General features: G+C 41.5%; 1 protein-coding gene across 4 annotated transcripts in view; it reads left to right on the forward strand.

The window, feature by feature from the left end:
• The window catches only part of NUB1 (negative regulator of ubiquitin like proteins 1), a 398514-nt gene that overhangs the window by 204630 nt on the left and 180926 nt on the right, over positions 1-12958 (forward strand). For all 4 annotated transcript variants that reach the window (XM_086941460.1, XM_086941462.1, XM_086941461.1 and 1 more), the window contains one exon: positions 3226-3317. In XM_086941460.1, coding sequence (XP_086797586.1) covers positions 3226-3317 — 92 coding nt within the window. The remainder of the gene's footprint in view (positions 1-3225; positions 3318-12958) is intronic.

The raw sequence follows: 12958 nt of genomic DNA on the forward strand, positions 1-12958 counted from the left end.
CATTTCTCTCCAGTCTATTTCAATCTATTACCTTTTTACCGATCACCTCCCTCAACCTTCAGGGTGTGGTGCTCCTTGGGGCTCTTCTCTTACATTGTCCCTGTTTACGATTTCAATTGAGCTACTGGCTAGGTTCTTCCCCTCCAAAGGCTTTCTTGTACATATAGGCTATCAGTAGCCTGCTTACTTTTAATCCCTTCACTGCCTCGGGCTGGATGGCATTCTCTGTAGTGTTTGCACAGAGGTTGTAAAAATATTACAGAAGTCCATCACTTGGTGCAAGTGTCTGGGCCTATGTTGTACAAGTATTCCATAATGGCATACTTGGTAAACATTCATTTGATTTATTCATGTTTCATTAGGACAGTCGGCGTTCTAAACAGCGAGATAGTGTATAGTGCCCTAACCTCTGCACAGCCCCTGGAAGAATCCTGAAGCTTTTCAACAGTTGTTTGGATTGGGCTTCATGATCTTTTTATCTTCTCATATTTATGATGTATCAATATTACTTTGTGTATTGTATTTGTTTTCAATATTCCTGCCTTGGCTTTGTAGCGCTGTGTTGTCCGCTGAAGTGCGTGCTGGAGCTAGTTTGCTTTGTTATCTCATAAGACCCTAACGTGAAGATTCCATGCTTGTTCACCTGGTCCAATTTAGTGCAAGATTGGTAGCATGTATGGTTAGGAGGATGCATGGTTGTGGTCTGGTGTATGTCTGATGAGTTAGTATTCTACGTAAGGCTATGAGAGGTGTTCCTGTAGTGTAGTTCCTATATTCCCAATAGGCTCTGCGCATTGGAATAACATAAACGATAGTTTAGACGTAGGACTGAGGTCGACTAGGTCTCTATTGAATATGTTAGACTTAATTATGAATGCCATCTAGCTCAGAGGTCACTAGAAACTTTCTCGAGTGAACAGGAATGAGTTAACTTTCCTGAATAGACAAGAAGGGATTAGCTTCTGACAACCGCATAAACATGACAACTTTGCTCCCTCCAGAATAAGGAGTATATCTCCAGAGTCGTGTGAAAACAATAGATAGCTATTTCACTCAGTCAATCGTGCATGCTTAGTTTCACCAGAGTGCAGAGAAATAGAGAGACGGGCTTTTTCAATAAAAGTTGTTATTTATTGAGCAGTCCTCTTTCTCATGCAAGAGAAGTGAATTGCCACAATTGCAATACTTGTCATGAAGTAAAGTGCGTACAGTAAAAGGAGTATTATGAAATAATACTGTAAAAGCATTTATATGGTTTCTGAGCCATATGATACTTAAAACAGATAAAATATATACAATACATACAAAGATAAAAGCTGACTAAACGTACTTAACTGGTGCTTCTAAAATACGCCTACCCCGGTGTACTTAACCTAAGCCTAGTACGTGGGAAGGAGTAAGTGAGCTGCAGTTTAAGTTAAGTTTTTTTTGCCAAGAATCTGAATCAAGAATTCTCTAAGGATCTAATCAGCTCCGTACCTTGGTTTTAGAATGAAGGCTTGTATCTCTTTCTCAGGACTCGATCTCCCAGCAACCCGCAAGGGTGACTGGAAACACTGGAGCTGGATTTCTCGGAGAAAAGACAGCATCGCTCTCAGTGCGTCAAATGGGAGGGTCGGCTTCCTTCGGCACTCGCATCAGCTGGGCTTTGGATAAGTAGATAGCCGCTCTGCTCCAAACCACTGTGTGTTTGCTTAAGGCAAATTCTGGTATATTTATACCTGGAAGGTGCAGAGTTTGACGTAAGGTTGGACATAAGACGTCACTAAGAACTGTCACTAAGAACTGGCAGTTCTTTCAGGACTCTCAGGAGTTCTAGAACAAATCAAAACAGAAGCAGGGGGAATTCCCGGGCTGCTGGAGGCTTGGTTTGTTTAAAGAACGCGTTGTACTTTCTAGGAGTCTAGGGAAGTAGCCTTGCCGTATTTGGACTGCATTGGCTATGACTAAATATGGATATGATTCTTATGCCTTTATAAGGATAAGATTTGTTATAACCACATAAGGGCATGAATCGGGAATATTTAATTAGGGTCCTAGATACGTTCACAACATTCCATCCTTGAAACCCCATACTGGTAGAAGTATGAGTTGTGAAGGGATTTGGAAGATAGTCTTGTGCTTTTAAAAGACTATGCGCCTAAATAAATACCTCTGTTGTGCTTGTCCTCCAGTATAACCTACATTTTAATGAGCTACTCTGATTTGGGCCAGAGCTTATACTTGCGAGCCAGAGTGTATATTTGCCTTTTCCAGGATGGTGTGGAGAGAGACTTGCCTTAGCAATGCTGTCTTTAGGTAGTTGAACTCTCCAGCAGGTGAGAAGAAGCCGGTGCTTGTTTGCATGGATGCTTTCCAATTAAGGGCAAACCAGAGTTAGTGAATATCATATCTGGTACAGCTTGGTGCAAGCCAGTACTTTCCAGCATTTTTGTGTCTTCGTTCACTCTGTTGCTCTGGTGTCGTTGGTTGAGGTACCGAGCCGGAATGGATACCAGGTTATGTTCATTGTTGGTGCTGGTGTAGCACTGTGTTAAAGAGCGGTAGTGAACAGTGGCATCCATTTGTGTGATTAACGAGTTGGTCAGGTACAACGATAAAGGACCCATAATGTGTCTACAAGAAAATAGTTTAACAGGGCACTAATTAAAGTCTTCCCAGATGATATGGGGAACAGAGCACTATGTGAAAATTCCAGAGAAGAACAATGATGAATTTTGAACTGGAGATTGCTTGGGAAATTGACAAATTTGGTGCAGGAATTTACTTCCTTCTGTAATGCAAGGTGGTTTGTTAGTTTCCTTCTTGGTATTAGTAAGTTTCAGACCTTAGTCTGTACAGAAAAGACCGATTTACCAATCCATAGCTTTGTGAGTCTTGAGATTAAAACTAGAAGAGCAGCTGCATTGCTGAGGTACCTTTGTGTCCGGTAGTTTCAGTTTTTGTTTCTCTTCTTTGTTTTTCTTTGTGTGTAGGGATACACCATCTTTGTATTCTCCTTCCTGGACTATACCAATAGCATCTATTTTTCAATGCCTCCAACAAATCCAATAAACTACTTATGACTGGAGTATTTAGTCCTTTTTCCATTATTTATATTGTGCATATATTGCAAAATTACAGTTATTTTGATTGGATTATTTAGACTGACAATCAAAACCTAAGTCAACATGCCAAATCTTTGCCAAGAAATTCTGTAATTATGATTCCCTCTTTTTGTTGCAGATGACAGTGCGATGGATCCAGACACAACTCCATATTTAGAAATTACAAATCAAACTGGTTATTCCATCAAGATTCCACATGCTGAAAGAAAAGTAAGTTACATTTATTGTTTATGCATATGTATTTTTCCTTACATGTATTGTTTATGCATATGTATTTTTCCTTTATTAATGGCTTCCTTTTTCTTAAGTTGGTGCGTTGTTATGCTATCTGAATCTGGATAACAGAGACGGTGGGGGGTGCTAAGATAAATATGGAAGTAGTCACAGTACTGGCACCATCACTTTGTTTTTGCTGTAAAGTTATGTTTTTAGTGTGGGAGTGTAAAGATGGAAAAAATATATATATATTTTGTGTTAACACCTAACTTTTGATCTTATCACTTCGAATGGAATATTCCCTTATATTGCACATACAAGGATAGCACGTTTCCAAAAGTGCAACCAAACATCACCTAGATGGTTCGCACCAAAAGCATAGAACAATATTTTACACATTGCATGTTTAAGCACTGTTATCAAAGGGTAACTTTTGTTTCAGCTAGTTATTGACCATGGTGGACTCAAAGGACCACAGGAGGGACCATGATGGATTTAAGTTTGATCAATTGGTAGGTATGTGGTGTAAGACCTAATTTTTGTTGCCAATTATTTGTAGTTAAAGTTTTGGTTTGGTTCTTTCTGTTATTCAAGATTGTGATAACGTGTTTTCAAGAATATTATCAAATATGTTTTGATTTTTAATAGTGAGTATGAGCCTACACTAAAAAACCAAGCTGAGATCGTATGATGCCTTAAATTTTACTTGTGGTGATCTGGGCTTGTTTCATAGCCTTTTAAACGCTCTGCAAGGCTTTTAGAAGTAGAGATCCTAAATAACTGGAGCAATTGGCATTATTTTATATCCCCTTGATAATATTCTTGGACTAAGGTTCTCTTGCAATTATTTCATCTATATCAGAGGACACTCTCTTGAATGTAGCTTTCTGTCAATACGTTCAGGTATACCCTAAAACATTGGCATATCCATTTCAGATTAAAAAAATCTTGATGTATTCAGAGTATGACAAGTAAGGACACCCAGATTACCCCAGTTATTGAATCATATCACAACACCAACATCTTTAACCTGGTACATATTTTGTCAACATCTGTGTACCACAATTATTGAGGCTGAAATTACCTCACTAGTTTGCCCCCAAAACCATCATTAAAAGAAGCCAAGCATCCATGGGTAGAGGAAGTGACATAACCGAATCCTCTAGATCCATCACCAGTGATTGTGGTTGAAAATCAGTGTTGTCACAATTGTCTCTCTGTCAGCCGTACTCCCTCCTGACCTTCACCCTAGGAAAGCATGCAACATAACTCAATGGAGAGCCTCACATTCCTCTTCCTATTCACTGCCACTTAGATTTCTTTCACCTCATCTATCGGCCTCCTGTGTAGAATAAAAAACCTTTTTAGGGGTTCACTGATGCACCGGTCCTTAAACCAACAGAGAAAATATTGGCACGGAAGCTGTTATATCAAAGAGAATGCATTTATTAACCTCACATGAGGGAGACTGCGTCAATACGGTACCCTCAGGCCACTGTAGGAGGCAGCCCAAAGAGTACAGAAACCAAGGGCCTTTTATGGCCAGTTTATTGCTGAGTTAGTATGAAGACTCAAAAAGAGGCAGTACAAGTGTGCACACAAATGCATACAAGGATACATAAGAATTGCTTAGTCAACAGAGTGAGAGGAGTTACAATATTGCTGACATTAGTTAAAATAGCCTGAAAGTTATTCTAAAAGCAGGTGCATTCTGGCAGCTACAAGCCTTTCTGAACATGTGCAGTGCTCCGGCTCAATGCTGAAGGAGTTAACTGTAACTGATGACTCAGGCAGAATACAAGGGCAGGCAGAAGTGAAGAGGTTGAAGCACATGGCGAGCACATGGCTAACTAAAATGGCTGCCAAAAACAAAATGGCTTCAGCTGATGCGAAGAGCGATTTCAGGTAGTTTCAACAGATGGCCGTTTTAGAATTAGCTGAAGACATTCCGCTCTGAATTAATAGAAGCGTGAAAGTTATCCTGCACATCTATCCTCATAAATCCATTAATATCCTGATCCATAGCTAGGTGGACATTTACCTTTTGAACATTTCGTTTAACTGGTGAGATACAAGTAGGAATACATGAGGAACAGAGCTTTGGGTCATAATGAACACACAGATAGAAAGAGAAAATAATGGCTATTATTACAAACAGAACTATCAATATTTTCCAACCCCAAGCAGAAAGTAAATCCCAAAACCATCCAGTCCAATTCTAAGTTTTAGGGCTCTGATGTATTTTAGTGTTCATCTGTTTCAACTTCAGAATAGCCAAGAGCACATGTCTAATATAATATCTTAATAAAAAAAAAAATTTTAATACACCTTTCCAGTGTTCTTTTCATGAGGGCTAGGATATGACTTGATATGCTCAAGAGGAGGGCAGAGTAGTATTTATTAAGCTCTCCGCAAAACGTTTCTCTTGCAGAATAAACATGCCTAATGCAAATATTAAAGTAAGTAGACATATTGTTACAAAAATAATTTTCACTCCAGGGGACCAGGAGGACCAAACGGGGCCATGGAAATTAGGACGAGGAGCCGCAAAGGGCTGCACCTCCTCAAAAATGGGACGACCAAAGGGGTACATTGCTAAAAAGTACTTAAAGAATAGAAGCCGCTGTACAACCAGCCAGAGGGGAGTCTTCTCCCTGTGTCTGTCTGAGCCTCACAGGCAGGCTCCTATTGGTCATCAAAAGTTCTTTTCCAACGGTTGAACTGCTCAGCTTGCAACTCAAAACAGACAATCAGGGCCAAAATGTTCCTTTTTTCTTTCAGGATAGGGCACCCACCCTCCGTGGCAAATGCGGTCAGCGATCCTGTCCAGTGTCTCAGGCAGTGCACCAGTATTCTTCACTTTAATCTAACAGGAACCAAAGGCACAGCACCTGTACCCTGAACTCAAGTCGTTCCCTAACTCCTGTGTTGCTCCGCTGGCGCACTGCTCTTTTGTCGGGGCCACAGATTGTACCCAGTGTGCTCAAGCATCCCTTGATCAACAAACAAAGGTGCAAACTTGAATTCACTTAGGGACCAGGACTCAGAGGCCTGGTGCTGGAATATCTGAAGCAACCCTTGTTTCAAAAGAGGTCACCTCAAGCAAAGCCTCCTTGCCGTCCTTGTCTGTTTTTGACTCTCTCAGCTGGGCATCAAAAACTGGATCCACACAAAGAATTTTCCATTCTAATTTGTGACCCCATCTTTCATCCAAGACAGTAGCAGGGGTACACACTTCACCGTTCTATAGGCCCAGTGCTTCCGGCCTTCTACCTTCACTGTGGTCCTAGTTGCCAGCAACGCCTGTGCTGGTTCCCTCTACCTCGACTCCAAGCTAGGTCGGCGCTGACTCCCCAGGCTGGATCTGCTGTCCGGACCCCTCTGGCAATGGTTGTAGGGCAGCAGGTAGCTATTAGTGGTCAGAACAAAATATCTTTAGACAAGGCATACAAATAATCTATCAACATAGAGGATACGATACTCTATTTCAGAATACTTCTTTAGTCTTGGGATGCCCCATACATTAGCAAGGCACCCAAGAACCACTTCATCTATCTGAGAGTAAAAAACACCCTGGACCCATTAGCGAGTACAAAAGGAACCCATTGGTGAACTGACAAGAGTAAAACTCTACACTATTTGAAGCATCCAAGGAAGTCTATATTTATTTACTAAATTCTGAGGGAAAAAGAAAAACAATATGGACATACTCTAAATCCTTACATTTGTGTATTCCTATATTATTCCTCTGAAGAACCTCAAGAAAGGAAATTTTGAGACCAAGCATTCTTTTGTGCTTCTTGTCTTAACAAGCTTGTGTTTCATAAGTCCTAACCTTTCACAACTTGTACAGGACTGCAGGCACTTCTAAAATTATTTTTCTTAGTAAATAAACCTTCATTTTACACTTAGGACCATGCTCTCATACTGTAAGTGCAGGGAGAAAATCTAAAAACTGCTAATTTAACAGGGATTCTTATTACATAAATAACTAACATAACCTCAACATAGTGGGTACATGAATTTCTCCAGAAAAACCTATTGTGGCAAACTAAATCCTATAAAGCAATATTTTCCTTCAAGATGTTTTCTGAGGATCACACGGGCATCTTTCCTAAAATTGTGAACCCTTGTGCATTCTACTTTTCATGATCTGGACTATGTAACCTCATTTTTCAAAGAAAAAGAAACATTCACCAGCTCTAATAAGGGCTGTCAGCTCAGTTACACGGGCTAACTATAAGAGACTAGCAATGCCTTTGCAAAACTGTATATAGCATGAGAATAACATAAACAATAATGGTGTTATCACCGGAGAAGTTTAGAACAAAAACTACCCACATATAGTTCCCCTTAAAGGTCCAATAAGGGAACAACATTCTAGACTACTCATCCTTTCATAATTTCATCAGACAGGATGGGCAGTAACATGGCATATTTTTTATTCATTTTGTTAATCTTAACAATCTAAAAACAGTATTACTGAATAGCCAACTAGATGTCTCATGGCCGTTCCTAGACAGCTTAGCTCAAGAGAGAGTGAGAAAGAGAGAGCACATAACCCTTAATTTGCCCAGGAACTAGTCTCCCTAATCTCGCACACGACAGTAGGTGACCGAAACAGGTGACCTCCTGTCGACAATATTTACCCTCCTTTTTGGCAGCTGGGCAGGAGCTGTGTAACATAAAAGGACATTAATGCAAACTTTATTTCATAGCCTTTTGATGTGGCCCTAGCACAACAATTTTGAGTGAAAACCAGTATTTCTGTTTGCATGGCAGAGCTATTCTCTGCATATGGTCTACAGACGCTGCTATCCCTTGATAATGTTATTCAAGAGGATAAACCCCTCCTGCATATCTCCTACACTTGTATTATGTTTCAAGAAAACAGTGATATCATCATGCGCTCCTAACAGAAAATGCAATATTTCCTTTAGATAATGTTACCTAAAACATTACCTGTAGTGTTTTACCCTACAATGTTAGAATCAGGATATTTAATTAATACAACAAAAAATCAGTTTATCAAACTACTCTTCAACAGTACAAGCTTTCATAGGATAATGTAGAAATTACATACTGTCACAGTGACTCCCTGATTTTTACGCTCCGTAGTGTTGGTCAGCTCTAAATACAGAACTTGGCCCCTGACCCTTAAGCCTGTTGTCCCCTGTCTGAGAAAGGCTATTTCCATGCAGCTTTACATGGAGAAGCGCAGCTTTAAAGCAGCCCTGTTCCGTGCCTGTGAGATGATAATTTTAAAGGTAGGATGCACTTTTTGCTGTCTTGTTTTTGTTTTTATTCCTGTGAAATGTGCGTTTTAGCACCTAAAGAACTTGCTAAAAAACTTCAGCCTTCTGAATGCCATAATGCGCCCAGAATTCTTGTGCATAAAATTAAAAGATTACATAAAGGCTTGTAATGTAATTCTCATGTCTGTACAGCTACTCATTGCATAACTTTGTAAGTGCCCTAAGATTCAGTAATATTGTCATTGCTAGAGAAACTAATATTCACCTTTTTTAATTTTGATGCACAGTATATTGTAACCATTTAGACATTGAAATCTTGACACAGACTTTGCACAAGTTTTTCTATAGTGCTAAATATTATTGAATTTGCACAATAGTGGTATTAGATATTATGAAACTCCTAATAGTGTAAAAACGATTTTAATACAAACATTCTTTATTTTTTTATGTAGCAATTTTTTTTAAATAATGATCACTTACCCTTTTGATGTTTCCATATAAGAAAAGCAAGCCTTATTCCTTTCCCTTTGCCCTAAATGCATTAATTTATAACACTAAGCACAGAAGCTCTACTGAAACATAAAAAGTTTGTGTCACTTTTAAAAGGGCAGTAATTTTTTACCATCAGAATCACATATGTGTTTATTTAGAAAAGCAACAAGAAAGAAAGTCCCTTTCTCTTTTATCCAAAATAATAAAGCTGTATTTTTAACTTTTCAAAATCAGTAGTCTTTTAACGGACGTGTCTTCATATCATGCTGTACTAATTTAAAACCTAGTTCCCACAGTTTGATCTGTAGCTTGTAGCCGGGCATAGCCATGTGTTGTTTACTCAGCTGTGCTTTACGACCAGCAGGCCTCAACTTCCATGGCTTTTTCAGGAGAAAAACGCTTTGCTGTATTGTAATGTCCTGAAAAAGTTTGATCTCCGTCTGTTCTGACAGACAGCTTTGAACAGCTGTTTAAAAGTTATTTTTTCAAGCACAGGGAATGAGCACAGTTCAGTCTATTTAAAACACCGGCATTCCAAGCCAGAAACAAATCTATTGTCTTGTAATGTGGAAAGAAGGCGCTTTTATTTCAGTAGCAACCAATTACTCAGATGATGTGAATGCCTTTGAATATTAATATCTAAGGATAATGCTGTAACATTTTATATTGAGTTCTAGGTGTGTAAAGCACACACATTCGTTTTTTGTTTTCTTTCTATGAGGCCAATTTTTCCCTATTGCGTGTTAATTCTAATCTTTTTTTTTTTACTTTGTGGCAATATTCACACATCTATACTTTGTTACTGTTTCACTTTTAATGATAGGTGCAGCCATGTAGCATATGTTACATAATTAATTCCTTGAATTTTAAAATGTAATTCTTTCAATGACCTTTGTAGAACACACAATAGCGACAACAAACCAAATTTAGCTCATCCCAGACATTTTCAAGAAGGGGTCCATACACTGAGAACACACAACACTGTTAAGGCAAGTCATTCTCACACAAAAAACATTGTCACTACACACTGAAACAAGTACTTCACAAGCATCACCACCGGTGTCAATCCACAAACCACATAGACGCTCAAAAAAACACAATTAACCCACAAATTAACACAGGACAAAAGCAAGAGACAACCCAGAGACTGTACTCAAACCAAAACATTTGTAAATACCAATTGTAAGTCATATTTACAAACGAAAGGACTCTCAAAAAATAGTACAGAGATTAGACCAAGACAAATAGACAGCCAAAAGACTGCCATGTTTAAAAAAAACAGGCTCAAGTTTCAGACCTTTTCCAAAATACATATCACCATTTATGAATTTTACTAAGTGCTCAGATCAGGCTCCTTTTTTAGGGCTCGGCCTAGCGTACACTGCGCAGCAGTGTCGCGCAGCCGAGATTTTTTGATTTCCAGTACTGGGGCTTTAACTGGCCTCTCTCTTCCATTGGCTAGCTCCATAAATGGAGGCTAGCCATTGGAAGAGAGATGTGTCAATCATTCTGGGAGCAGATTAATGGGCTTTTCTGTGGTTTTTTTAAGCCCCGCCCCCTTTGTTTCGTCATGCAGAGGTGAGCCATAATTGGTGTTTCCTTTATTTTTTTTTCAGGTTGTTTGCGGCCGCCATTTTTTATGTGAAAGCAGAGCGTTCGGGTCCGTGAATTTTGCTGCTGATCACCTACTTTGCTCTTCTCTGCTCCAGGGCGGGGGCTTGTAACCCCGGGGTCGCCTCCAGCTGAATTACTCGCACTGGCAGTTGCAGTAGCTGGTTTCACTGTGTCCTCAGGGTCCGATACCGCTCCACGTCCTCTCACCCCCTTGCTTCCTGTCTTCGGCGGCATCCTTACGGCTCCCTTCTTCCTGCTGAGATGCACAAACCACACAGCCGCGGAACAGCAGAGAGCTCGAGATAGCAGCCAGCAGGGAAGCGGAGTCCTCCACACCGTGCTCTGCGTCCCCCAGAGTCTCCACAGCATCAAAATCGGCCGTCGGGACATTGCTGGCCGGCCGGAGCAGCTATTGCGGTGAGTCTGCACCCTCCCCCCCACTCTCCTACCGGCACCCCGCCCGTATTTGGGCTGGTGTCCGCCGGAGGGGAAGGGGGTCATGCAGCTCCTCCGGCGTGGCGGCAGGCTCTCTCGGAGCAGATGCTGTCGGTGCGGCAGAGAGGTCCATGGGGGGGCAACAGGTGTTAGAGAGTGGCATTCGGGCACTCCAAGCGCCCCCAGTCTCTCAGGTTTAGGATCGGCCGGTGCACCTCCTGGAGCAGCTGTAGCCAAGGACAGTGAGTACGAACGCCCCCCCCCCTTCCCCAGAAGTAACTACGAGGGTGTTGTATACCCTGCAGCCGCCGGAGATGGTCTGCCAGGGGGGAGGGGGGCTAGCGCAGCTCCATCAGAGGTGAGGCGTAGGGCCTAATTGTCCGGCGAACGAACAGGTCGGTGCACTCTCGGAAGTCCGAAGGAGTTCCGTCCGTACCCCAGAGTAACCTGCATTCCCATGCTCCACTAACAAGCACTTGTCAGTTTTGGTGTCGGGAATGAAACATAGTTCCGTGAACTCCCTTACTCTGCTAGGAGACCGTCAACATTGTATGGCAAAGAGAAGGGTATCACAGGTTAGCCGCTGGCTACCTTGAGCTCTCCCAAGACAGATTAACAGTTTTTCTGCCACGGGTAGGTGCAGCATAAAACTGGTATTCAGGAACACGTCCGGAGAATATGGGGAGTAACTAACGCGAAGTGTGTAAGATCGGTGTGAATGAGTCCCACGCGACATCTTGTGCCCGATTGCTTTACCCCCCCACACATCTCCCACAGGGAAGAATGCACTTCATTATTGGGGCCAATATTTAAACAAGTAACCACTATTGGTACAAGCAGGTACTACAGTAGGTACACCCAGTTAACAAAGTAGTGCATCTGATTCAGTGGACTGTTTTTCAGTAATGTGGAGGCTGTGGTTGCAGTCGAGCTGTCAGGTCATTTTGTCGTGTAAAGATGGTATGGGGTTAAATGCAGATCAAAATGGGTTGGGGAAGAAGTTGTACTGACTGAATTGATGAGTGGAGAGCCAGTAGCTGAAGTAGGTTGGTGCATTTGCATAAAGGTGCGTGCCGTGGTGGGCGGAAGCAACATGTAACTGACAGTTGAACAGATCAATGGATGAAGAGGGTTAACTCAAACTGGACCTTGGCCAGACAAAATAAGCATTTGCAATAATATAGGTCTCACAGTACTGAAAGTTTGAGCTATTTGTGTTGCATTATTATTTGAAATGCCAATAGCTTTAAACGTTCAGTAATGCAAGACCTATTGCATTGCAAATGCTTCAAGGAAAGGTCAAGCAGTGATTAGAGAGGCGGTGGGGTTAAGCTGCAAATCTGGAGGGTGTTAGAAGACTGTGGACGGAATAGGCGCCATCAGGAAACAGTACAGTGCCAACAAAAATGCACAAGCTTGGCGTGCCGCCCTTTATAAAAAATATTATTAAGATGAGCAGTCTGACCACAAAGACGCACCGCCTATGCTTGTATTTTTCACGCACTCACCGGGATAGCCATTGTTGTCGGTTTTAAATGATTGGGAAATCTGCTGAGAATTCAAGGCAGCCACATGGCGACTACAGTTAATACAATTAAAAAGTATCCGCATTACAGCTAACCGCCGTGAAAAAACAAAGCCATGACTCTCCCGCGCCTGATAAGAGGTGTACTTCACAGCAGTCCTAGACAATTTGAGTATTTTAAAGCAGGCCAACAGATACTGGTCAGGATTAGCGTGTAAATGTGGCATGCTCCCCTGACTGTGCTTGCTCCCCTGACTGTGCTTGCTCCCCTGGCTGTGCTTGCCCCCCTGGCTGTGCTTGCTCCCCTGCCCCCT

Source organism: Lissotriton vulgaris, chromosome 10 (genome assembly GCF_964263255.1).
Source record: "Lissotriton vulgaris chromosome 10, aLisVul1.2, whole genome shotgun sequence".
NCBI lineage: Eukaryota > Metazoa > Chordata > Amphibia > Caudata > Salamandridae > Lissotriton > Lissotriton vulgaris.